The following is a 26641-nucleotide window of genomic DNA, read 5'->3' as shown; positions in this document are numbered from 1 at the left end:
TGAGACATTGTTCATAGTTTCCTGTATGGGTCAGCCATATGATGTCCACAAGTTATGGATTATGGGCTTCCAAATTAATCACACCTTAGAAATCAAACCTATCTCACCAAGCCAATTAATCACATCTGAGCACACAACTTCTTACTTGGCTCATGAACTAGACACTAGCCATTTCACATTCTTATGTCTCTTGAGTCTGGCACTGATCTATACAAACCAATATATGAGCTTTAATGCCACTTGTCAGGGGGAGAATTGGACCCAAAGTCTCCTACCAATAAGAAGGCTCATGCGCATACACACACGAGGATGCCACAATGCAAAAGCTTAAGCTAATGAATAACGGGTCATCATGTTCATATGTTGACTTACCACCCCAGACATCCTTTTCATTTGTTATTATTGACTAAAGTGAATTCCCAACGGACAAGGTAAGCATATAATAGTTTACAAAGAAATAAAGAAACAATAGAGCAATGAAGCACAAATGGTCAATAGAATATGCAACTGGACAAAATCATAATCCATTTACCAAATTCTTTAAACCATAGGCTTGTAATTGAAACACTGAGTTACTTGGGGGGTAATGTTACCATGGGTTATTTATATGCTTAACTATTTTTTAAAATTAAACAATACCAACTGAAATACTCATGCACAAGATTTGACAATTTTTTTATGTGCGAAAATTGGCATGAAACACAGAGCTGGTTAAAGCTGATTGATTTTTAGATTTTTTTGACAAAAAAAGATTTTTATAATTTTTGGATCTTCAGATAGTGTAGCAGTTTGAAAGAGGCTTGTGTTCTTTCTCTGTTTGTTGGTTGCTGAAAAAGTGTTGGCAAAAAGGCTAGTTGAATTGCATGTTAGGTGAAGGAATTTTAGTTGGCAAACAGGCTAGTTATATTTCCCAATCATTCTTAGGTAGGAAATATAGCTTGTTAGAATGATTGGGGTGGCATAGATTATTTTCATATATTTAACTCACTATATGACAGATCTCAATGACGGCAAAAGATTCATGTAGCCGACTCCAAATTGTTGAGACTTGATGTTTTGTTGTTATTGTGATTGTTGTTAAACATACTATATGATTTTGCTGTCCACTGAGATCGTCTTGAACCTCTTTCTAAAAGTGAAATTTAGAGTAAAGGTTATCGGGATTAATGTTGTGCACTTGCCATCTTCTAGCTCTATTCACTAATGTCATGCAATAACTGAATAAGTGTTGATTGCTACTAGACTTTACCCTACTGCCTATATTGAGCTTACATCAACTGACGATACTTTTTAAACATTCATGATGTCAGGCTTGACAAAAATGGCTGTAACAAAGCGTCTTCATCAAGGTCTAAAACAGCTATCATTGTAATTATCGCAGCAGTGTCTGGGCTGCTACTTCTTGTGATAATATTGGTAGCTGTGGTATGTAACATCAGAAAGCAGCAAGGTAATACTTTGAAGAGGAAAAATGAGCTTGACACCATCATTTTCAAAATCTGCATTGAGTGCTAATAGTCAACTTCTTGTTCTTTTCTGATAGGTCGGACCTCTAATACCTTTGTTCAGTCACATAGTGTAGTCTACCCTCGGCAGAGAGAGCATCAAATTTCATTTGAGAGTAGGCAGTTTACATACACACAGTTGGAGAACATAACAAATAAGTTTACAACGGTCATCGGGAAAGGAGGTTTTGGCATGGTTTATCATGGTTGCTTGGAAACTGGAAAGCAAGTTGCGATCAAGATGCATTCTGTATCATCACCACAAGGAATGAAGGAATTTTTGGCTGAGGTATAGAAATTTTATTTGACCTTTGAAATAAGATTATTAGATGACTTGAGTGTGATTGTTACTCGATAAAATTTTTTGATTGGATTATCACAAATCCCGAAATACTTAAGTTGGTAGTAATGAGTCAAATATATTCATGAAGTCTAATATTCACCTCTCCCCGATTTAAACTTGACATGTAAAATTGAACCCAAATGTATGATCCAAGTCAAATACAGAGTAAAAATTTCACAAATATTAGTTAAAGAATGAGATGAAACAAAGAGGGGGCAAGTACAGGCTTCAAACTCATAACATGCTCTTACACCATGACTAAAATTTCGATTAAGTTACTACAAATCTCAAAAGTTTAAGTGGTTAGTTTAAAGGCCAATATAATTATGAAGTCTTAACACTCCTGAATTGAAAAGGTTGGTATTGATGCTAACCAAGATGAGATGCCAAAACACTCTTCTTAAACAGCTGAAGGTTAATTCAGCTTACATATTTCTTGGTATTGACGTCAGAATGCTACCTTACATAGCTTGTAGGTATTCTACATAACAATTTATTTTTTAGAATATTTCTTGACAACATTTTGCACTTCATTCTGCAGGCCCAGAACCTGACGAAGATCTACCACAGGAATCTGGTTTCTCTGGTTGGTTATTGCATGGATGGGAATTGCCTAGCGCTTGTTTACGAATACATGAAGCAAGGAAGCCTCTGTTAGGATCGGAGCGGCACTAAGAGGGGTGGGGTGAATTAGTGCAGCGGATTAAAACTTCGATTTTAACAAAATCTTTCGTACGATAAGAACGGAACTTGAAAAATTTAACTTGAAGGCGTATTCTTAAAATTGCGCAGCAAGGGTAATAAGGAACTAAATCCGTAAGAAGATTTGCAGTAATGTAAATGACAATAATAAAATGCAAACCAGAGATTACGCCGATTTTTAGAGTGGTTCGGTCAAATGACCTACTCCACTTGCGATGCCCCTCTTCGATGAGGCTCCCACCTTCCACTAGCAAATCTCTTGAAATGGAAGGGTAAACACCTCTCTTACAACCTTTTACAAGCAGCTCAACCTCTTACAAATTTTCAATAGGAAAGAAGGAGGAGAACTCTCTAGCAAATTGAAAACAAGACTTGCTAAGACTTTCTAAGACTTTTCTCTCAATCAAAATGCTTCTCAAAAGTTGTTCTCTCAGCTGAGATTAGAGGGGTATTTATAGGCCTCAAGAGGATTCAAATTTTGGGCTCCAAAATTTGAATTCTCTTAGGGTTCCCGGTGCTGGAGGTGCCACCGCCCAGCCAGGCGGTGCCACCGCCCAACCAGGCGGTGCCACCGCCCAGGGCTCGGGTGCTGGACGGTGCAACCGCCCAGCCCAGGAGGTGTCACCGCCCAGCTCTCGGGTGCTGGGCGGTGCCACCGCCTAGGCCAAATCAGCTCACTGGTTGAGCTCCAAACTTGGCCCAAACCAGTCCGAACTCGGGCCCAATTAGCCCCTACTTGGGTTATAGGATTAACACCTAATCCTAACTGTAATTAACATGATAACTACGAATTTAAAGACATTTTATAAGCTATTACAAAGTCCGTAAGTCAAGACTTCTTCCGGCGAGCTTTCGGCGAACTTCCGACGGTCTTCCGATAAACTCTCGGAAACCATTCTGCGGACTCCCGACAAGCTCCTAGACTTCACGATTTGATCTTGGTGAGTTCCAACGAGCTTCTTCGGAAAGCTCCGATCATTCTCGGTGAGCTCCGCGAACTTCCAACGAACCTTCCGGCGAGCTTCCGAAAAACCCTTCGGCAAGCTCCCTACTCATTCTTGGCTAGTTTCGGCAGCATTCCCGACGAACCTTCGGACTTCCATCGAACTCTCGAACTCGCAATGAATCCTTCGTGCTTGACTCCGACACTTTGTTTTGCTTTATGTCTTCGTCGTTATCGTAGTTAATCCTGCACACATAAGCAAAAACTCTACTCCGATCTAGACAATTATTATAAAGCGAATTGACATTCTGTTGCCCGGCACGTCATTGGTTGGCGCTTCGTCCGATTCTTCGGCGCATCATCCTCTCTTGCGGCTTGTTGCCCAATCGGCGGTTGACCTCCGCAACGCCGATATCCTTGGCACAGTTTCGCTCTCCTTGGCCCGATGCCAGACGTTCGAAGCGTTCAGCCATCCAATATCCTAACGTGATCTCTTCCAGCGCAACGTCAATTCCTCCTGCGTCAACTGTCTAAACCTGATCGAGTAGACCTGAATCACTCAAAATACAGTTAAACATCTAAACACAATCAATTAGTTTCATCATCAAAATCTGAGATTCAACAATCTCCCCCTTTTTGATGATGACAACTAATTGATGACTAACGGAGTTAACCTTAACTCCCGAAGTTTAAACAAACTCCCCCTATCAATATGCCATATTGATAGAACCTTGAATTCAAACAGAATTCAAGTCATTGCAATATTCATCATGAATACTTGCAACACATCATCATGAACATATGCATAAAACTTATGAATCATATGTCATGTCATCAACATACTTCTCCCCCTTTGTCATCAACAAAAAGGAGAAGTACCACAATCAAGTGTTTGTTATATGGGTTCAACTTATTGCATGAAAAACATAATATCAAGTTTTATCATCATGCAATCTAACGATTAAAGATGTGTAAGTTTAACATGCTTGGTCTTCTTGAGATAGCTATTGATTGCTTCTCTTTAGACTACTAGCTAGCAGTTTTCACGATATGCAAGTTGCAAGCTAGCAAATTTTTGCTTCCTTTGCAATGTTTGAGCTAGCAATTTTGCTTCTGTAGCAAGTTAGCATATTTTGCATTTTGAGATAGCAACTATTGGCTTCTCTTTAGACTATAAGATAGCAATTTTTACACTATGCAAGTTTTACTACATACATCTAGCAAAAAAAATTACGAAAGCAAATACAAGATAGCTTTCTTGTGTAAGCTCATGATTCTTGCTTCTTATTGCAATGTGCAAGTTGCAAGTTTTGCTTCTTTTGCAATGTGTAAGTTTTCAAATTTTGCATCTTGAGCGAGCAATATTTCTCCCCCTTTGTCATTGTCAAAAAGAAAAGAAGAATACAGTTTTGTTGTTCTTTTTCCTTTTACAACGATTTCAAAATCATGACAAAGGATGAATAATCAAGTTATGAATGTCAAGACAATTTTTCATCATGAATATTTTATCATTGCATGCATCATTATCATAAGTTGAAGTATTACATGCATATTTTCGAAAACCTTATATTTCATTCATGCACGATATTGAATAAATCGATCGACATTATGAGGATATCATACATGATACTAAAATTTTTAACTATTTATCAATATTTTGATCATGGTACTAAACAATCATCATTTAGAGCATTCATGATACAAAACATTAAATCAACATTTATCATTTTAGCAACAACTCATAGCATTTTAAATCATGATTTACATCATATGCAATACATCATATGCAATACATAACATCAAAATTAGAAAGCACAAGTATTGCATGCATCATTGTAAATCATAAATGTTTCATGATGGTATAAATTTTGTCAAATTATATCCTACCATGCATGATCAAAACTTCTCCCCGTTTTATCATTGAAAACAAGAAAGAAGTAGGGAAGAGCATAACATTTGTGTAAAATATTTCAATCATTTCAAGGCATTTATATCATAGATATAAAGAAATCATATCATCAAAGATAAGACCATTTGAATACTAAAAGACATGATTCATTTTATCAAATCTCTTCCTTTTATAAATAACAAAAATTGTAGGTGTACAAAGAAGAGATTGTGATTAAAAAAGAATCTCAAGTAGTAAATCCAAGAAATCAAGATCATAATTTAAATACAACCTCATTCAAATTCAAATCATCAAATTCATCAAAATCTCAACATTACTTTCAAGAGATTCAAAATGGTATACATAGATTTATCATAATAATCATCAAGATCAATAAGATAGAGAAAATTAAATTTTTAAGGAAAAAATATTTTTCTCTTTTTAGTTGTTTCAATTCATATGATTTTATTTCATTTATGCCAAATAAAAACATGTATCATGTTTAAAACCGAAAGTGTAAGATTTATTACAACAAAGATCAATAAGGCACTTCCATTATAGTAAAAATCAATAATCCATAAATCGCAAGATTCATCATGCATAATTTTAAAATTTATTAAGCATGATCATTATGCATGACACTAAAACATGGTTTCAAAATGTTTAATATTTTCATTGCACAATTTAATCATTATGCATCATCATATTTTCAAATTCGAACATGCACAATTTCAAAACTATATCTTTTATTTTTCATGCATGATACAAATAACTCAATCATCAATATCGGCATATCATACATGATATTCAAGCATTCATGATAAATCATTTTGGCAACATGATCATAGCTATTCAAATGATAGTATCTAAATGTCAAAATTCATTACATCCTATCATGCATGATCATTAACTTCTTATTTGAATTTCATGCATTATTTTGTTTCATCACATAAGGAATATCAAGAAGAGTTATTGGGTGATGAGATAAATATTTCATGAGTACAAGGAATTGCATGAAAATCATATCATGAAAAGATAATAATAGAAGACACATTTTGATTTGAAAAATCTCCTCTTAAATAATCAAGAAAAAATCTTAGGAGATAATGATATAGATAAAATTCATTCAATCTTAGAATAAGATATTAATTCAAGCATATAAAATTTCTCAATTCATTATGAATCATAAAAAGAATTGTGGTTCCGAAATATCACGATTCATTTAGAAAAATTTTCTCTTTAGTGCACGATAAGAAGAAATATAGCAATGATACCAATCATAATTCATTTGGATAATAGATGCTAAAAAGGAACATTGAGGATACAAGATCTTGATTTTTATAGAGTAAATCTCAAGTTATAAATCTCAAAAAATCAAGATAAAGCTCATTCAAATTAAAATCATCAAATCAAAATCATTTTCAAGATATTCATAAAAAGATGATAAAATAGATTCATCAAACCAAGAATTTTCAAGAAAAATTCTTTTATCTATTTAGTTGTTTCATATAAGTATGCCTTTGTCCTTTTTGTGCCAAAAAATATATATATATCATCAATCATTTAGGATCGAAAAACAAATTTCTTCATAACAACCATCAAGATCATTATGTATAACTTTTAAAATCTCATGCATAAAATGGTATTAAAACATTTAATATTTTCATTCCATCATTTTGCATTTTTATTGAACATAATTTTGAATGATTCTCATAGATAACTAAAACTTCTTTAGTTTTAATTTATATGATTAACTTTATCTTAGCATGCTCAAATTTTGTTCATATGTCAAAACCATACATCATGTTTGAAAACCAAAGACAAGGTTCAAAAAAAAAATCATCAAGCCTTCCTTTCAAACGTCATGCATCATCATTGAAAATAAATATAGAAATCGTCAAAAGACACATTCTTGCTTCTCAAGCACATACATAAGATTAATCTTACTAGGTGTATAAGCATTAGATTTATATCTAACATTTTATTGCATTAACATAACACATGTAATTTTCAAGAAAATTAATCCTAAACTAAATTAAAAATAACTCATGAAAGTATTATGTAATTTCGAAATAAATTAGGGGGATTTCGATTACCTCATTTTTGAAAGTGGTTGAGGCGTAGTTTACCACCTCGCCTTTCTTGATTTTCTCCTCGTCTTCGGAAGAGCTCAATTCATCCCAATTTTTATTCTTCTTGCGTTCAAAGCAAGTAGTTCCATTCTTTTTTCTTTTTAATTTTTGTTTCATTTGTAGTTTAAGTTCATCATCACTTGAGCTTATGCTCGAGTGGTCTTCATGTGTTCTATGTCCGAAATCCTTCCTGTCCTTTGGAAGGTTATTCTCGAGTTTCCTTTTTGTCACATTGTTCATTTCGTAGGTCATTAGAGACCCAATAAGTTCTTCGAGCGGGAATGTTTTAAGGTCCTTGGCCTCTTGAATGGCCGTAACTTTTGGATCCCAACATTTTGGAAGAGATCTTAAGATTTTAGTGACTAGTTCAAAATTAGAAAAACTTTTACCAAGAGCTTTGAGTCCATTGATGACATCCATGAAATGGGTGTACATGTCTCCGATGGACTCACTTGGTTTCATCCGAAAAAGTTCGTAAGAATGCATAAGAATATTGATTTTGGACTCTTTCACTCGGCTAGTGCCTTCATGAGTGACCTCTAGAGTTCTCCAAATATCAAAAGCCGAGTCACACATCGAAATGCGATTAAATTCATTTTTGTCAAGTGCACAATATAAGGCATTCATAGCCTTTGCATTTAGAGAAAACATCTTCTTCTCCAAATCATTCCAATGGTTCATTGGAAGAGAAGAAATTTCAAATCCATTTTCGACTATGTGCCATAAATTCAAATCCAAAGAAAGTAAGAAAACTCTCATTCGAGTTTTCCAATAAGTGTAGTCCGTCCCATTGAAAAAGGGAGGACAAATGAGAGAGTGACCCTCTTGAAAGCCGTAAAGAGCCATTTCTATTTGGGTGTTAAACTAAGGTAGAAAAACGTGGCTCTGATACCACTTGTTAGGATCGGAGCGGCACTAAGAGGGGGGGGGTGAATTAGTGCAGCGGATTAAAACTTCGATTTTAACAAAATCTTTCGTACGATAAGAACGGAACTTGAAAAGTTTAACTTGAAGGCGTATTCTTAAAATTGCGCAGCAAGGGTAATAAGGAACTAAAGCAGTAAGAAGATTTGCAATAATGTAAATGACAATAATAAAATGCAAACCAGAGATTACGCCGATTTTTAGAGTGGTTCGGTCAAATGACCTACTCCACTTGCGATGCCCCTCTTCGATGAGGCTCCCACCTTCCACTAGCAAATCTCTTGAAATGGAAGGGTAAACACCCCTCTTACAACCTTTTACAAGCAGCTCAACCTCTTACAAATTTTCAATAGGAAAGAAGGAGGAGAACTCTCTAGCAAATTGAAAACAAGACTTGCTAAGACTTTCTAAGACTTTTCTCTCAATCAAAATGCTTCTCAAAAGTTGTTCTCTCAGCTGAGATTAGAGGGGTATTTATAGGCCTCAAGAGGATTCAAATTTTGGGCTCCAAAATTTGAATTCTCTTAGGGTTCCCGGTGCTGGAGGTGCCACCGCCCAGCCAGGCGGTGCCACCGCCCAGCCAGGCGGTGCCACCGCCCAGGGCTCGGGTGCTGGACGGTGCAACCGCCCAGCCCAGGAGGTGTCACCGCCCAGCTCTCGGGTGCTGGGCGGTGCCACCGCCTAGGCCAAATCAGCTCACTGGTTGAGCTCCAAACTTGGCCCAAACCAGTCCGAACTCGGGCCCAATTAGCCCCTACTTGGGTTATAGGATTAACACCTAATCCTAACTGTAATTAACATGATAACTATGAATTTAAAGACATTTTATAAGCTATTACAAAGTCCGTAAGTCAAGACTTCTTCCGGCGAGCTTTCGGCGAACTTCCGACGGTCTTCCGATAAACTCTCGGAAACCATTCTGCGGACTCCCGACAAGCTCCTAGACTTCACGATTTGATCTTGGTGAGTTCCAACGAGCTTCTTCGGAAAGCTCCGATCATTCTCGGTGAGCTCCGCGAACTTCCAACGAACCTTCCGGCGAGCTTCCGAAAAACCATTCGGCAAGCTCCCTACTCATTCTTGGCTAGTTTCGGCAGCATTCCCGACGAACCTTCGGACTTCCATCGAACTCTCGAACTCGCAATGAATCCTTCGTGCTTGACTCCGACACTTTGTTTTGCTTTATGTCTTCGTCGTTATCGTAGTTAATCCTGCACACACAAGCAAAAACTCTACTCCGATCTAGACAATTATTATAAAGCGAATTGACATTCTGTTGCCCGGCACGTCATTGGTTGGCGCTTCGTCCGATTCTTCGGCGCATCATCCTCTCTTGCGGCTTGTTGCCCAATCGGCGGTTGACCTCCGCAACGTCGATATCCTTGGCACAGTTTCGCTCTCCTTGGCCCGATGCCCGACGTTCGAAGCGTTCAGCCATCCAATATCCTAACGTGATCTCTTCCAGCGCAACGTCAATTCCTCCTGCGTCAACTGTCTAAACCTGATCGAGTAGACCTGCATCACTTAAAATACAGTTAAACATCTAAACACAATCAATTAGTTTCATCATCAAAATCTGAGATTCAACAGCCTCCAAGACCATCTACGAGGTTTAGTGATACTGAACATGAGCACTGTTACAACTATTCTTTAAGATCAATTTTGAATTGTAAAGGACATGATTTAATTCTCCAGAGGCTTCATGCTTTCCTGTTAAATGATTAATGTAAATTATTTTCATATGCACAATGATTGAGAAAGAAGTTTAGGGACTTGGAGGATCATTACAAAGTTCAATTTTAAGCCTAATGTTCAACTTTTCCTGATTAGGAAGGGGTAAAATGCTTGGAATCATTTTTTAAAGGGGCTGATAGAGACATAGGGTATATCAGAGCATTGAAGATTAATGTATCTCTTGGCTCGTTTCTTGAAACCCATCAGTTGAGGGAGGTATCTAAGAAATTATTCAGCAAGTAACTATGAGTTTAAGAAGTAACTTCTCCACAAATATTTCCTGTTGATATTTTGTTAATTTGTCTCCATGGGTTTTCTAACTTATAATCATCACAGATAAGGCTGGTTGTGCCAAAGTCTTGAGTTGGGGACAGCGGCTTCAAATTGCACTGGATGCTGCACAAGGTTTTGGAGAATCTTTTGTCTGTGTACTTGCGTTTGGTATAATTACTTAATCTCTATTTTATATGACAGGGCTGGATTATTTGCACAAAGGATGCAAGCCTCCAACAATCCATAGAGATGTCAAGAGCAGCAACATTCTCTTGAGCGAAGAACTAGAGGTTAAAATAGGGGACTTTGGGTTATCCAAATCTTTCCATAGCGATGGGCAAACCTATGTGTTCACAGGGACAGTGGTTGCACCCCTGGATATAATGATCCCGAGTATGTTTTCTACACTCTTTTTACCCCACTCTAAATTCTTTATAAACAATTTATTCATACATCTCAATGTAGAAGCGACAACGTGCAGAAAAATAAGATGGCAGATGAATTCATTTATCTTAGTATGTCTTCCTGTCACCACCCAATCTAATAGGCCCACTGGTATAGTGATCTAAAAAGAATTAAACTTTAACTATGTAACCGAATATACTTCATGCTAAATTTTTAGTAGTTACCCTATAAAATTGGTCTATGCTAATCTAACCCATCATCATTTTTCAAAGGTAAGATTAGTTGGGGGTATTACGATCTCTTCATAACTTAGGTTTTATGTCCTCAGTATGTTCTTTTGCTATACATTCATAATTCTAGATATATTATGATACTAGTTTGACTTGATGCAGCTGACCTATTGGACTTGGATGAGACATCAGTATTTGGTTTGAACTTTGAACTAAATATGTTTTTTTTTCTTAAATTTAATCTTTCAAACCCTATGATCGACATGGATATGTGGAGATCTTTGAATGTCACATAGCAGAATTCTTGATCTATGACTTCCTGAGCTGCCATGTTTTAATTCCCAGATCCAGTTTGCAGGTTTGAGGAATAGTCAGTTCAATTGCCAAAGCAACATAGTAGGATTCATTTCCTTGCCATAACTTCAAATTACTACTCCTTGGCCTTGAACTGGATCTCCATTTTTCTGGTTAACCAAGATGGCAATTTGATTCTCTTCTTGGAGTGTTTTGAACCTTTAGTTGCCAAAAGGCAGACATTTATTATGAATTAGTGTGCTCGACCATAGAGGATAACTAATACATTATGGATTACAACTGACCAATGAGTATCATGTTTATGTTTAATTAGGTACCATCAAAACTACCAGCTCACCGAGAAGAGTGATGTGTACAGCTTTGGTGTAGTTCTCCTGGAGCTGATCACCGGCAGACCTCCGATCATGCCCGGTCCAGGAAATGTTCACATTGTTAAGTTGATTGCCACAAGTCTGTCTCGGGGTTGCATAGAAGAAATCATGGATGAAACTCTGCAAGGAGAATATGATGCCACTTCTGCGTGGAAGATCCTGGATCTAGCTCTCAGGTGCACCGCAGATCCAGGCAGCCAGAGGCCGACGATGTTTGAAGTAGTGACGCAGCTGAAGAGCTGCTTGAGGCCAGAGATTGCCTCTGACAGGAGCGATATCATATATATTGAAGGATTTAACATGAGCCGAGAAATTTCGTCTGAGATGGGGGCGAGCTTGCTGGGACCAACTGTTCCAAGAATGAGATGAAACTTATCGCAGTTGCCTCTGTTCGTGTATGCTGTGCGCGTTATGGTAAGATGTAGTGCATGGAACTGTCGGTGGCACTCGTACTGCCGCAAAATAGGATGTTCCTCCTGGGGATTTCTGCATCGGAATAAATATAGAATTTGGTGTTGTGTAATCTATGCACTACTGTATCTCTTTTAGGCAACAATGAAACAATATGCTGTAATCTGAAAACCCACCGGACCGCAGATATCTCCATTTTAATGGATTAGAACATCAATACATCATGTAATAAGTTTGGTCTCTGCACTGTCTCTGTGATACTGTGCCACATTTGTGTATGGTGAAGTTTTGTGTCTACAACAAACTGTTGGAAAATTGTTCCTTATTGTCCCTTAATCTTTTTTATAATGTTTTAATTCTTGTGTGAGAGCTGATTCATAACTGATCCTTATTGTCCCTTAATTTTTTTGAAATATTCCTATGGATATTTCATAATGGAGCTGATTCGTAATTGATCTGAACTAACTTTTGATCTTCCTAAGAAGCATCTCCATGACTCAAAAGCTTAATAGTTTGACAGCTCCAAAATTGAATCGAGCTGTCTTTTAGACCCAACCCTTATGGATAAGAGATCGATATTGATGTGATGTGACGAATGATGATTAGCTGATCTTATATTTTCAATCAATAACAATAATCACACGTTAATATATATGACTTTTGGTTTATATATTTAGGTGAAGTGATTCTTATACGAGGTCGTAAGAAAATAATAAAAAATTTGCTATCTCAGAAAAGTAATTTTCCTTTCTATTTAATTTCCTACAAGTCTTGCGTCGACAAAGCAGGTCATCTTCCCAGTTGACCCTTCCACCGTTGACGCGATTACATGATTTAGGGTTGACCGGATTGGGTGTCGGATAAGAAATGAGGAGCACGCTCTCAGCCAGTGCGGGTCTTACAAAGAATCCGTGCAAAGCGGGACCCGGTCACTGTATACACGTGGACAAACCACGTGCTCGCGTTGCGATAAATCGTGAACTGTTTGGATTGCGATGTGCTCACGTAGCTACAACTAACGAGGGCTTCTTTCTCTTTTGATTGCGATGCTTACGTTGACGAACACGTCCACCATCGAAAATAAATTACCGCTAGCACTATCATCATCTTGGTTGCTCTTTGCCATCGTACGATAGGATCCGAAGAAAAATAAATTTTTGTATATGAATAAATACTAGCATATTATAATACATAGCGAAATTAAATGAAATCATAATCAAATAGAATATCAAGATATACGTGAAAAATCCATTCAACGTGAAGGGTAAAAACCACGAGACAAACTATAAATAATCTACTATAATAATAATAAATATATAAATCTCAATCTCTTGTCCAAAACATTAGCAACAATCATAAGAAAATAACTGGGATACAAAGATCACGTCACTATGCACAATATCTAAATCCTCCACAATTCTCCCTAAGTAATCACAGTAAGAATTTAATATAGATCTGTTCTAACCTGAGATGATAAAAGCACTACTAGATGATTGAAAACAATCTCTTTGTGTTGTCCTTGTCTTCTTCCCATTCTTTTTCTTTCTTTTCTGCCTTGTTCTCCTCCTTTCCTTTGGAATCTCGTAGCTGCCAAAAACTGCCTTGTTGCTATCTTTTTCTGCCTCTTTTTATAACAACCACAATCTCCTAATATAAATTAGGATTAAATTAAGAAATGGTGAGCTATGGGTTGATAAAGTCCACCTTAGACTGAATATGGGCTGACCCACTACTCATGGCCAGTCATCCTAAGGTCGGTGCTGATGACGATTGCCTTTCTTTTTTTTTTTTGTCTGTCTTTCAATGATAATAGCTTATAGTCAAGGGAGAAATATAGATATAGTATCTTGCTCGTGGTACTTGTTAGTTTGGCAAGTCCCACATAGTCCCACATCAGGAAAATCAAGTTTGGTATCTCCTATTTAAACTATAAATAAGGGCCTGGGCTTTGAAATCAGATGCACCACAAGAAAACTTAATTATTTGCTTTAGGCTTTTTTTGTTTAGTAGTTTTGTGTTTTATGACCTAGGAACATCTTCGTAAGGCATTTGTAATAGTCCCTCTTTTATAGTAGTGATTTGCTCCTCCTTCGTTCGTGGATAGGTCAATTGACCGAACCATATAAATATAATATTCTTATTGTTAGGATCAAGAGCACTAAGAGGGGGGGGGGGGAGTGAATTAGTGCAGCGGAAATCTTTCACTATTAAAATCAAATTACTTTAACTTAAGATTAAGTGAGATGACGTTAAAGTAAATCTACGAAGGCAGTTTGCAGTTTATGATAAAAATCAGAATGCAAGCGCAAACTGAAATGCGACGTTCGTACGATAAAACCGGTTTACGTCTGAACTTTGAGATACGTTTTATAAATGCGCAGAAGGCAGTTTGCAGTTATGATTGAAATCAAAACGTAAACGTAAACTGAAATGTAATGATCGTACGAAAAAGTCGATTTACGTCTAAACGCAGATTTGGAAAGTTCTGAACTTAGAAACTCGTTCGTAAAAGCGCAGAAGGCAGTAGCTATTTAGGAGGTTTGCAGTAAAGATAAAATGCTCAAAGTAAATGCAAACCGAGATTTAGAGTGGTTCGGTCAATCTTGACCTACTCCACTTTTGGCTTCCTCCACCGACGAGGTCACCGACGTCAACTAGAGGCCTTCCTTCAATAGGCGAAGGCCAACCACCCTTTTACAATTTCACTCCTTTTGATGGGCTTAGGAGACAACCCTTACAGAAATTTTCTCTCCTCTCTTTACAACTCAAAACTTTGAAGAATAGAGGGAGGAGAACTTTTGGCCTTTACAACAATTTTGAGCTCTAAGAATCACAGAAAGATGTCAAGATTTTGAGTGTTAGTTGCTACTTTCAGTGCTAAATGGGTGGGGTATTTATAGGCCCCAACCCAGTTCAAATTTGGAGCTCAAAATTATCAATTCCCGGAATTCCGGGATCAGGCGGTTGCACCTCCTGACTGGAGCGGTTGCACCGCTTGGCAGAGCTCGAAGGCTGAGTCTCTGGGCGGTGCCACCTCTGTCAGGGGCGGTTGCACCTCTCTGCCAGAGCTCGAAGACCGAGCTCAAGCGGTTGCACCGCCTGCCAAAGCTCGAAGACCGAGCTCAAGCGGTGCTACCTCTTGTTAGGAGAGGTTACACCGCCTAGTCTCGCTTGGAGACTGAGCCCAAGCGGTTGCACCTCCTGGCTGGGGCGGTTGCACCGCCCAGTCTCCCTGGGAGACTTAGCCCAGGCGGTGCTACCTCCTGGCTTGGGCGGTTGCACCTCCCACAACAATCAGGGTCCGAATGGGTAGATCCATTCGGTCCAAATTGGGTCTTTCAGGGGCCCAATTGCCCCAAGATTAAGCTAATGGGATCACCTCCCATTTCCAACTTAATCATTGTGCTAACTACGATAAATTCTAAGACAATTTCTGCAGCTTGCTCCGGTGCGTCAATCGCTTCTTCCGACGAACTTCCGTCGATCATCCGATGAACCCTCGGTGATTCTCCTGCGGACTTCCGGCAAACTCCTAGACTTGCGACGATACACTTGGCGAGTTTCGACGAGCTTCTTTGGCAAGCTTATGGACTTCTCGGATTCGTTCCCGCAGAACCTCCGACGACTGTCCGAACTTCCGTCGAGCTCTCGAACTCCCAACGTGATCATTGTCATGACTCCGGCGTAACTCCTGCTGCATGTCTTACTTTCATTGTAGTTAATCCTGCACACTTATCTCAACATATAGGTTAGACAACAAATGACAATTGACTTCATCATCAAAATTCGAGATTCAACAATCTCCCCCTTTTTTATGATGACAATCAATTGATAATGGAGTTAACCTTAACTCCCCCTGTCTACATGCCATACTTGAGATAAGTCATTCTTGAATTCAAGACCTAAGAATTCAAGTGACATTTCTGAAGATAATGTCAAGGCTTGACATTCATTCTTACATAACAATTTTGAATGAATGTAATTGAAGCAATTCATCATATTGTAAGATATCAACATGTAAAGCTGTGAAGTAAGATTTTGATATCATTACTTGATGTACACATTTCAAATATTTTAGCAGATGTACACATTTCAAATATTGTAGCAAGTGTTGCATTTCTATATATGGCATCTGTTCATATATCTCTTGATGATGCAGGCATGGCATAATCATAGCATCAGTGTTTATAGCATCAATTCATATATTTCTCCCCCTTTGTCATCAACAAAAAGCATGGTAGATGTGATACTAGGAGAACAATATAAGCAAGTTATCAAGCATATAAAGGAAGGCATGATACGTATAATGCTTTGAATACTTCTTCTCCTTTTTTTTTGTTATAATCCTTTGTGCACGAAGGAGGAAAGTCATTTTATCAAATCCATTTCAAAATATTTTTCATAAGAGTGTATTTGATTTTTGTCATTCCAACTGTTAAGCGAATCCGAAAATGAGATGAATTCTTTCATGCATTCGGACAAGATTATGCTACAGTTTTTCAAAAATTAAAACATTTCAACACATGGCAATCAAGTGATTTGATCATTCAATAAAGTCCGAAAAATAATTTTGACTGGTTTATCTATTCGGACACATCAACATTCCTAATTCTCTTCTTATGAAATCAAATTGTTCTTATGAAATCAAAACATGTAAGCTAGTTGATGTTTAGTATCAATGACAATGACTTATCAACCGCATAAATCAAAACATTTTTATCTTAAACTAACGCACTAAACATGTAAGCTCACACAGGCCGCCACCGACTCCGCAGACGGTAAGGCGCTGCAGCCTTCTCCTTCGCCTTGAAGTAATCGAAGCTTTATCTTTGTTTCTTGTCATCAAGAATGCAGCCAAATTAATATTTATCATTGCTAAGATGTCAAATTGATGTCCGTGTTTTCGTTTTGTGGCGTGCCGATTGTGAATTACCAGTCTTCTCTGCGGCAGTTTTTAATGTTTTAGAAGCGAACAACCTCTGCCTTGCACGGACTGATAGATGGAGGGTTCAAATAAGTGCCAAGATGGCAATAGTTTGTGTCGCAACGACTACAACAAAACACATTTTCCTTTAAACAAGACAAATAAATCCAAGATTTTAAGAGTTGTAAATTTAATGATAAAACAGAAAGAAAAGATGGGAGAATGGGTTCTTTTAAGGCAGCCCGAGTTTAGGTTAGGCTAATTTTGATCTGATCTGATTGTGTTCGCCGAGCCCATGGATGAATACTAATTGGAACCAGTTGAGCAAACTTTGAGTGAAAGCAGATCCAATACTTTCTAGTTGTAATTGAGCTAAGTCGGATGGGTACTAATTGTGTTGACATCACTTCTTTTGCAATTATTTTGCACCATTTAGTGAGCCAGGCTCTGTACTCGATATCATATTTGTTTGTGTTGCAAATTTCAGACTGGAATAAGACTTCAAAGCATGCTGGTCCATTGGTGGATCGTAAGATTCAATCTGCTAAGCATGCAGTATAATTTTCTACATACGTTATCTGGATTTTTTTTTTTGAAATGGAAATAACTGTGACTATGCTAATAGCTCACGTTGACTGTACGTACTTATCCAAATTTTGGACAGTGAGTCTAAGATTCCAGGGATCGCACGTTCCTCTTTTTTTCCTTAAATTTTGCAAAACAGATTCCTACTGAGGATCAAACAAGTCGTAGTAGTTTGACCACAAAGCACCATTCAAGTGTTGAATTATGAAAATGATACTATTTTGAATTTAAATAAGAATAGCTTTACTTGCAGTGGTAAATTCTCATTCCAACAGCATAGCTATCTGGAACAGAGCATGCTGAGAACCAAAGGATAAATTTTTGTGGCCAGTTTTACTGTAACTTGATGTGTCTTAACATGGATAGTCTAGCTATTTCTGATTACTCATTCCACACGATCTTGACTTTACAAGATTTGTTTGGTTATTTTTCTTGGAAATGATATGTCTAGTTACAGCTTTTAGAATAAAAATACTAAATCCTGTCATTTCTGATAAATCATTTTTAAGATGAGTTGCTGATAATTAATTTGAACCGTGGTATAAGAATTCAGAATAGAGAGTAGTTTGGTTAATGTATCTCCCTGTTTAATTCAAGTTCCACAAACTGAACTTGGGAATGTAGCTAGTCCAAAAGCAAAAGGAATACTGGAGTATTCATAACTAAATCTTGCTATTGGACACAAATTACTTGCAGCACTGCCTTATGAAAATAATTAGAGAATATTATGTAGCACACCCACATGTGGTATCAATATATAGATTATTATTCTACATTGATGCTTGGTCATATATGTGATTGCAACCATAAGTAACATCTTAATTTCTACAACTCACTCAAAAATATTTTGTTTATTCTATTTTTCTATCTCATTACTGGCTGGGAACACCTGATACCAAATTAAAATGGGCATTTTAGTTAGTGAATATTTTCTATTAAAAAAATCATGTTCCTAGTATACACTAATGCGTGTTAATTCTTCTTGCATTTTCCTGGATACCAGTTGACGCCATGATGGCAATCAAATCACACTATCAACTTAAGAGAAATTGGATGGGTGATCCATGTGCTCCAAAAGCATATGTATGGGATGGCTTGAATTGTAGTTACAATACTGATCCACCGAGGATCACAAATATGTAAGTGTTCAAGAAACTTAAAAGGGGGAGAAAAAAAATTCATTCGATGGAATCATTGAGGCTATTATTAAAACTTGTACTCAAAAAATGTTTTGTAAAATGCAATATTTTGCAGAAATTTGACTTCCACAGGATTGACTGGTGAAATATACATCTCTTTTGCCATGCTTGAAGCTGTCAAGTACCTGTAAGTGCAACTGGCTTTTGTTCTCTTTTCTAGAGCAAGTAATTTGGGTTATAAGTTATTGAAATATTTCAGTCAACGACCCAGATTGCTTCTCCTAGTATCATATTTCTGTCAGCAATGTTGAACGAGACAATTAGTATATTGCATAAGCAAACTTCTTAATTTGATCCACAATGTAAAGCATCACCATGACTAACCAGTAACAAATAATTATCTGAGCCAATACCAGTAATGTGCCATGGGTTAATTTCTCTGATCGATATCAATGCTACCTTATAAAATTTAAATCTTGCACGACTGCAGGAAGTAAGATATATACAGTTGCTTAATTAGTAACTAATTCTCCTGGTCCGTACCAGTTTAATGTCCACTGTTCGATTCTCAGGGAAGGCTAGCAAAAATCTGCCTGCCAAGGTAATAAACATCAACACAGGCTGTCACACCTTAGATGACTAACTTTTTTCTACTGATGTTCCAGTCGTAACTTGGTCAACAAAGTATAATGATCATCGATCAAGAAATAGATAGGTATGATGTCTATTTTCGTCCAGTTGTTAATCTCTCAGACAATGCATGGGCTAAACGGAAGTGATCCTCTAAGCAGTTGCTGGAAAAAGGGGCTCTATAGGCATGACCACCACATAATGCAGAACCACATTATAACAGGTGTTCTTGAAATGGTTTTAGTGTTTCAGTTATGCAAGTTAAGGAAACAACACACAGCTTATGCTTACATTGCAACATAAATCAGCTAGTTAATAACTGTGCACCAAAGGGTGCTTACATGTCATTCAATGGTTGCAGGCATTTTTTTGTGGGTTTACACTGACTAGCTTATCTTACCTATTGCCTCTATTCCCTTTACAAAAGGCATTATTCAACATAGAAGGTCGGAATGCTTCTTGGAGATCTCGATATGATCTGTACATTTAAGACTTAAACCTAGAGGCTAAATTACTGCAGTTCGCATGTTAAGAAGCTCTTGCGTGAGAAACAAGCTTCATGTGCTAAAGAACATATGGCTTTATGAATGGTTTAAGCTACTGTAAAGGATGTAAATACACTTTGACAACACCAATCACATTATGGGTACAAGCCCGCTGCATGTCAGAGCACTAGAAGCATTTTTTGCTTGTATTGACTGCAATTTCATGTTGGGACTTACGCCTTTCTTGTTGTTGTATTGACTGTAAACTTTCAATGATTATGCCTAAAGACAAATCAATCATATATCTTGACCACACTATGGATAACCAAATGGGAGCTGTACGAGAGCCTTCTTCTGGTATTGCTCAGAATATTACAGCTAAAAAGACACATGGCTTTCCATGCTAGATGAACAGGAAATCATGTCTTCATATGAATCACTCGGGTCTGAATGGTGTTGTATATTTATCCAGCAAAACTTGCTGTTCATCAGTTAGCTTTAATTATGATTCCAATTTTGGAAGGTAGACTGTTGACTTCATGTAATGCAGAGAGCACAGTTGTTATGTCGAGCTGTTCACGCACTAAATGATCAATATATAATTTCAATTCCAGGGACTTGTCTCACAACAACTTTAGTGGAGCAATACCTGATTTTCTAGGCAGTTTATCATCTCTCGTTGTCCTGTAAGTGTTTCGCATCAAAGTTTTGCAGGCTTTTGATATATAAGATTAACGTCTAAAGTTTATGCTGTTTCAAGCAATCACTTGACAAAATTCAAGTTCACTGGATTAATTTTTTATTCTCAAGGACTTTTGCTGCTTAATAGTGATTCTTTTTTATGTTATATCGCAGAGATTTGTCTTTTAACAATTTAACCGGAACAGTACCCGATTCTCTTGAAAATCTTGTATCACTCCAAATTCTGTAAGTTATTCAACTTTTGATCCGGAACATAGATGAAAAATAGGAATATTGAAGAGCAATGTATTGTTTCAGAAATTTGGCAGGAAACAATTTCAATGGACCTGTTCCTGAAAAACTCTGCAAAAGGTCAGATGCTGGGTTACTTACACTCAGGTTTGTTTTTTTTTTATCAAGCTCCTGTATGTTTTAGGGATTATATCAATAAATATTGTGTTCTCATCCTACCAGACTGCATTCCTTTTGTCCACGGAAACTATTCCAAATATATCTTACTTGGTGAAAAGGTACTTGTGCCAACATAATATGGCACTCCCAGAACTCACCAGAATTCTAGATCATATCAAGAAGTACTTTTGTATGTGGTCACATAGGTTGTCCATTCTTCTTATAAAGCAGTAGCATCATATACCACTTTGATTATTCATATCAGACATTCTATGCCATGGAACTACTAAAGTACCTGAAGCTTACTTCCACTCTCCTCCATTTCTGCATTGGTCTCATCTTACCTAAGTTGCTTCCTTGTACTAATTAGTCACTTCCAGAGATATATGGAAACTGTGTACCTGGTGGAAAGCCATTATGCAAATTTCTTCCTGAAAGGAACAAGGCTTGCCTTGTGTAAAGCACAAAATATAGATGTGAATACATGAGTGTTGATTTGAACATGATGAGAGTCTTGGAAGCAGAATCTTACTCAAATTCCCTTGCCAATAGAAGGTTCCATGCGAACATCAGCGAGGTTCCCATACACACTGCACACACATCAACAATAGTCTTTTTGCTTATATGGGCAAGACTATGTACATTGATCCTCCCAAATCTAACATTTCCAGAGCTTTATGCACTGGGCCACCCCCTTTTTGTGCAAGTCTCATATATATTCAATATCTTTTCCATACTCACAAGTGGATACTACAATGAATTTACTTAATCTCATATCTTTCACATGTAAATCTTTCTAATCACAAATGAATACCCAACAAACGCTTGAAGCCAAACTGAACACCCAACAATCTCATCAATTTACTATGTGTGAGACATTGTTCATAGTTTCCTGTATGGGTCAGCCATATGATGTCCACAAGTTATGGATTATGGGCTTCCAAATTAATCACACCTTAGAAATCAAACCAATCTCACCAAGCAAATTAATCACATCTGAGCACACGACTTCTTACTTGGCTCATGAACTAGACACTAGCCATTTCACATTCTTATGTCTCTTGAGTCTGGCACTGATCTATACAAACCAATATATGAGCTTTAATGCCACTTGTCGCGGGGGTGGGTGATCAGACCCAAAGTCTCCTACCAATAAGAAGGCTCATTCACATACACACACAAGGATGCCATAATGCAAAAGCTTAAGCTAATGAATAATGGGTCATCATGTGAATATGTTGTCTTACCACCCCAAACATCCTTTCCATGTGTTATTATTGACTCAAGTGAATTCCCAACGGACAAGGTAAGCATATAATAGTTTACAAAGAAATAAAGAAACAATAGAGCAATGAAGCACAAATGGTCAATAGAATATGCAACTGGACAAAATCATAATCCATTTACCAAATTCTTTAAACCATAGGCTTGTAATTGAAACACTGAGTTACTTGGGCGGTAATGTTACCATGGGTTATTTATATACTTAACTATTTTTTAAAATTAAATAATACCAACTGAAATACTCATGCACAAGATTTGGCAATTTTTTTATGTGCGAAAATTGGCATGAAACACAGAGCTGGTTAAAGCTGATTGATTTTTAGATTTTTTTGACAAAAAAAGATTTTTATAATTTTTGGATCTTCAGATAGTGTAGCAGTTTGAAAGAGGCTTGTGTTCTTTCTCTGTTTGTTGGTTGGTGAAAAAGTGTTGGCAAAAAGGCTAGTTGAATTGCATGTTAGGTGAAGGAATTTTAGTTGGCAAACAGGCTAGTTATATTTCCCAATCATTCTTAGGTAGGAAATATAGCTTGTTAGAATGATTGGGGTGGCATAGATTATTTTCATATATTTAACTCACTATATGACATATCTCAATGACGGCAAAAGATTCATGTAGCCGACTCCAAATTGTTGAGACATGATGTTTTGTTGTTATTGTGATTGTTGTTAAACACACTATATGATTTTGCTGTCCACTGAGATCGTCTTGAACCTCTTTCTAAAATTGAAATTTAGAGTAAGGGTTATCGGGATTAATGTTGTGCACTTGCCATCTTCTAGCTCTATTCACTAATGTCATGCAATAACTGAATAAGTGTTGATTGCTACTAGACTTTACCCTACTGCCTATATGGAGCTTACATCAACTGATGATACTTTTTAAACATTCATGATGTCAGGCTTGACAAAAATGGCTGTAACAAAGCATCTTCATCAAGGTCTAAAACAGCTATCATTGTAATTATCGCAGCAGTGTCTGGGCTGCTACTTCTTGTGATAATATTGGTAGCTGTGGTATGTAGCATCAGAAAGCAGCAAGGTAATACTTTGAAGAGGAAAAATGAGCTTGGAGTACCACACCATCATTTTCAAAATCTGCATTGAGTGCTAATAGTCAACTTCTTGTTCTTTTCTGATAGGTCGGACCTCTAATACCTTTGTTCAGTCACATAGTGTAGTCTACCCTCGGCAGAGAGAGCATCAAATTTCATTTGAGAGTAGGCAGTTTACATACACACAGTTGGAGAACATAACAAATAAGTTTACAACGGTCATCGGGAAAGGAGGTTTTGGCATGGTTTATCATGGTTGCTTGGAAACTGGAAAGCAAGTTGCGATCAAGATGCATTCTGTATCATCACAACAAGGAATGAAGGAATTTTTGGCTGAGGTATAGAAATTTTATTTGACCTTTGAAATAAGATTATTAGATGACTTGAGTGTGATTGTTACTCGATAAAAATTTTTGATTGGATTGTCACAAATCCCGAAAAACTTAAGTTGGTAGTAATGAGTCAAATATATTCATGAAGTCTAACATTCACCTCTCCCCGATTTAAACTTGACATGTAAAATTGAACCCAAATGTATGATCCAAGTCAAATACAGAGTAAAAATTTCACAAATATTAGTTAAAGAATGAGATGAAACAAAGAGGGGGCAAGTACAGGCTTCAAACTCATAACATGCTCTTACACCATGACTAAAATTTCGATTAAGTTACTACAAATCTCAAAAGTTTAAGTGGTTAGTTTAAAGGCCAATATAATTATGAAGTCTTAACACTCCTGAATTGAAAAGGTTGGTATTGATGCTAACCAAGATGAGATGCCAAAACACTCTTCTTAAACAGCTGAAGGTTAATTCAGCTTACATATTTCTTGGTATTGACGTCAGAATGCTACCTTACATTGCTTGTAGCTATTCTACATAACAATTTATTTTTTAGAATATTTCTTGACAACATTTTGCACTTCATTCTGCAGGCCCAGAACCTGACGAAGATCTACCACAGGAATCTGGTTTCTCTGGTTGGTTATTGCATGGATGGGAATTGCCTAGCACTTGTTTACGAATACATGAAGCAAGGAAGCCTCCAAGACCATCTACGAGGTTTAGTGATACTGAACATGAGCACTGTTACAACTATTCTTTAAGATCAATTTTGAATTGTAAAGGACATGATTTAATTCTCCAGAGGCTTCATGCTTTCCTGTTAAATGATTACTGTAAATTATTTTCTTATGCACAATGATTGAGAAAGAAGTTTAGGGACTTGGAGGATCATTACAAAGTTCAATTTTAAGCCAAATGTTCAACTTTTCCTGATTAGGAAGGGGTAAAATGCTTGGAATCATTTTTTAAAGGGGCTGATAGGGACATAGGGTATATCAGAGCATTGAAGATTAATATATCTCTTGGCTAGTTGCTTGAAACCCATCAGTTGAGGGAGGTATCTAAGAAATTATGCAGCAAGTAACTATGAGTTTAAGAAGTAACTTCTCCACAAATATTTCCTATTGATATTTTGTTAATTTGTCTCCATGGGTTTTCTAACTTATAATCATCACAGATAAGGCTGGTTGTGCCAAAGTCTTGAGTTGGGGACAGCGGCTTCAAATTGCACTGGATGCTGCACAAGGTTTTGGAGAATCTTTTGTCTGTGTACTTGCGTTTGGTATAATTACTTAATCTCTATTTTATATGACAAGGCTGGATTATTTGCACAAAGGATGCAAGCCTCCAATAATCCATAGAGATGTCAAGAGCAGCAACATTCTCTTGAGCGAAGAACTAGAGGCTAGAATAGGGGACTTTGGGTTATCCAAATCTTTCCATAGCGATGAGCAAACCCATGTGTCCACAGGGACTGTGGTTGGCACCCCTGGATATATTGATCCCGAGTATGTTTTCTACACTCTTTTTACCCCACTCTAAATTCTTTATAAACAATTTATTCATACATCTCAGTGTAGAAGCGACAGTGTGCAGAAAAATAAGACGGCAAATGAATTCATTTACCTCAGTATGTCTTCCTGTCACCACCCAATCTCATAGGCCCACTGGTATAGTGATCTAAAGGGAATTAAACTTTAACTGTGTAACCCAATATACTTCATGCTAAAGTTTTAGTGGTTACCCTATAAAATTGGTCTATGTTATACATTCGTAATTGTAGATATACTATGATACTAGTTTGACTTGATGCAGCAGACCTATTGGACTTGGATGAGACATCAGTATTTGGTTTGAATTAAATAGGTTTTTTTCTCAAATTTAATATTTCAAACCCTATGATCAACATGGATATGTGGAGATCTTTGAATGTCAGATAGCAGAATTCTTGATCTATGACTTCCTGAGCTGCCATGTTTTAATTCCCAGGTCCAGTTTGCAAGTTTGAGGAATAGTCAGTTCAATTGCCAAAGCAACATAGTAGGATTCATTTCCTTGCCATAACTTCAAATTACTACTCCTTGGCCTTGAACTGGATCTCCATTTTTCTGGTTAACCAAGATGGCAATTTGATTCTCTTCTTGGAGTGTTTGAACCTTTAGTTGCCGAAAGGCAGACATTTATTATGAATTAGTGTACTCGGCCATAGAGGATAACTAATACATTATGGATTAGAACTGACCAATGAGTATCATGTTTATGTTTCATTAGGTACCATCAAAACTACCAGCTCACTGAGAAGAGTGATGTGTACAGCTTTGGTGTAGTTCTCCTGGAGCTGATCACCGGCAGACCTCCGATCGTGCCCGGTCCAGGAAATGTTCACATTGTTAAGTTGATTGCCACAAGTCTGTCTCGGGGTTGCATAGAAGAAATCATGGATGAAACTCTGCAAGGAGAATATGATGCCACTTCTGCGTGGAAGATCCTGGATCTAGCTCTCAGGTGCACCGCAGATACAAGCAGCCAGAGGCCGACGATGTTTGAAGTAGTGACGCAGCTGAAGGGCTGCTTGAAGCTGGAGATTGCCTCTAACAGTAACGATATCATATATATTGAAGGATTTAACATGAGCCGAGAAATTTCGTCCGAGATGGGGGCGAGCTTGCTGGGACCAACTGTCCCTTCTATCAGATGAAACTTATCGCGGTTGTCTCTGTTCGTGTATGCTGTGCGCATTAAGGTAAGATGTAGTGCATGTAACTGTCGTTGGCACTCGTACTGCCGCAAAATAGGATGTTCCTCTTGGGGATTTCTGCAGCGGAATAAATATAGAACTTGGTGTTGTGTAATCTATGCACTACTGTATCTCTTTTCGGCAACAATGAAACAATATGCTGTAATCTGAAATGGATTAGAACATCAATAT

The 26641-nt window shown here is 37.3% G+C and overlaps 2 protein-coding genes and 1 pseudogene across 2 annotated transcripts in view; all 3 read left to right on the top strand.

Moving 5' to 3' along the window:
- Positions 1–26641, top strand: part of LOC103981516 (probable LRR receptor-like serine/threonine-protein kinase At1g51880) — a 45386-nt gene that overhangs the window by 5550 nt on the left and 13195 nt on the right. Inside the window, exons 2-3 of the mRNA XM_065167905.1 lie at positions 18689–18824; positions 18940–19011. Of these exons, the coding sequence (XP_065023977.1) occupies positions 18689–18824; positions 18940–19011 (208 nt within the window). The remainder of the gene's footprint in view (positions 1–18688; positions 18825–18939; positions 19012–26641) is intronic.
- LOC135649503 (probable LRR receptor-like serine/threonine-protein kinase At1g05700) lies at positions 8863–12491 on the top strand. Its single transcript, XM_065167938.1, has 4 exons — positions 8863–10429; positions 10508–10576; positions 10646–10837; positions 11708–12491. Exons 1-4 carry the CDS (start codon positions 10417–10419, stop codon positions 11761–11763), a joined length of 330 nt encoding a protein of 109 aa, XP_065024010.1. The 5' UTR covers positions 8863–10416; the 3' UTR covers positions 11764–12491.
- LOC135649502 (probable LRR receptor-like serine/threonine-protein kinase At1g51880) lies at positions 20945–26589 on the top strand (annotated as a pseudogene).

This window comes from Musa acuminata, chromosome BXJ1-4 (assembly GCF_036884655.1).
Source record: "Musa acuminata AAA Group cultivar baxijiao chromosome BXJ1-4, Cavendish_Baxijiao_AAA, whole genome shotgun sequence".
In the NCBI taxonomy this organism is placed as follows: Eukaryota; Viridiplantae; Streptophyta; class Magnoliopsida; order Zingiberales; family Musaceae; genus Musa; species Musa acuminata.
Note: the sequence above shows the minus strand (reverse complement) of the source record. Positions and strands in the feature narration are given on the sequence as shown.

Bases quoted from the DNA above. Each gene is read 5' to 3' on its own strand.
- LOC135649503 (XM_065167938.1), top strand. The intron at 10,577-10,645 runs GTTTTGGAGAAT...TTTATATGACAG, and splicing joins TGCACTGGATGCTGCACAAG to GGCTGGATTATTTGCACAAA. The intron at 10,838-11,707 runs GTATGTTTTCTA...ATGTTTAATTAG, and splicing joins CCTGGATATAATGATCCCGA to GTACCATCAAAACTACCAGC.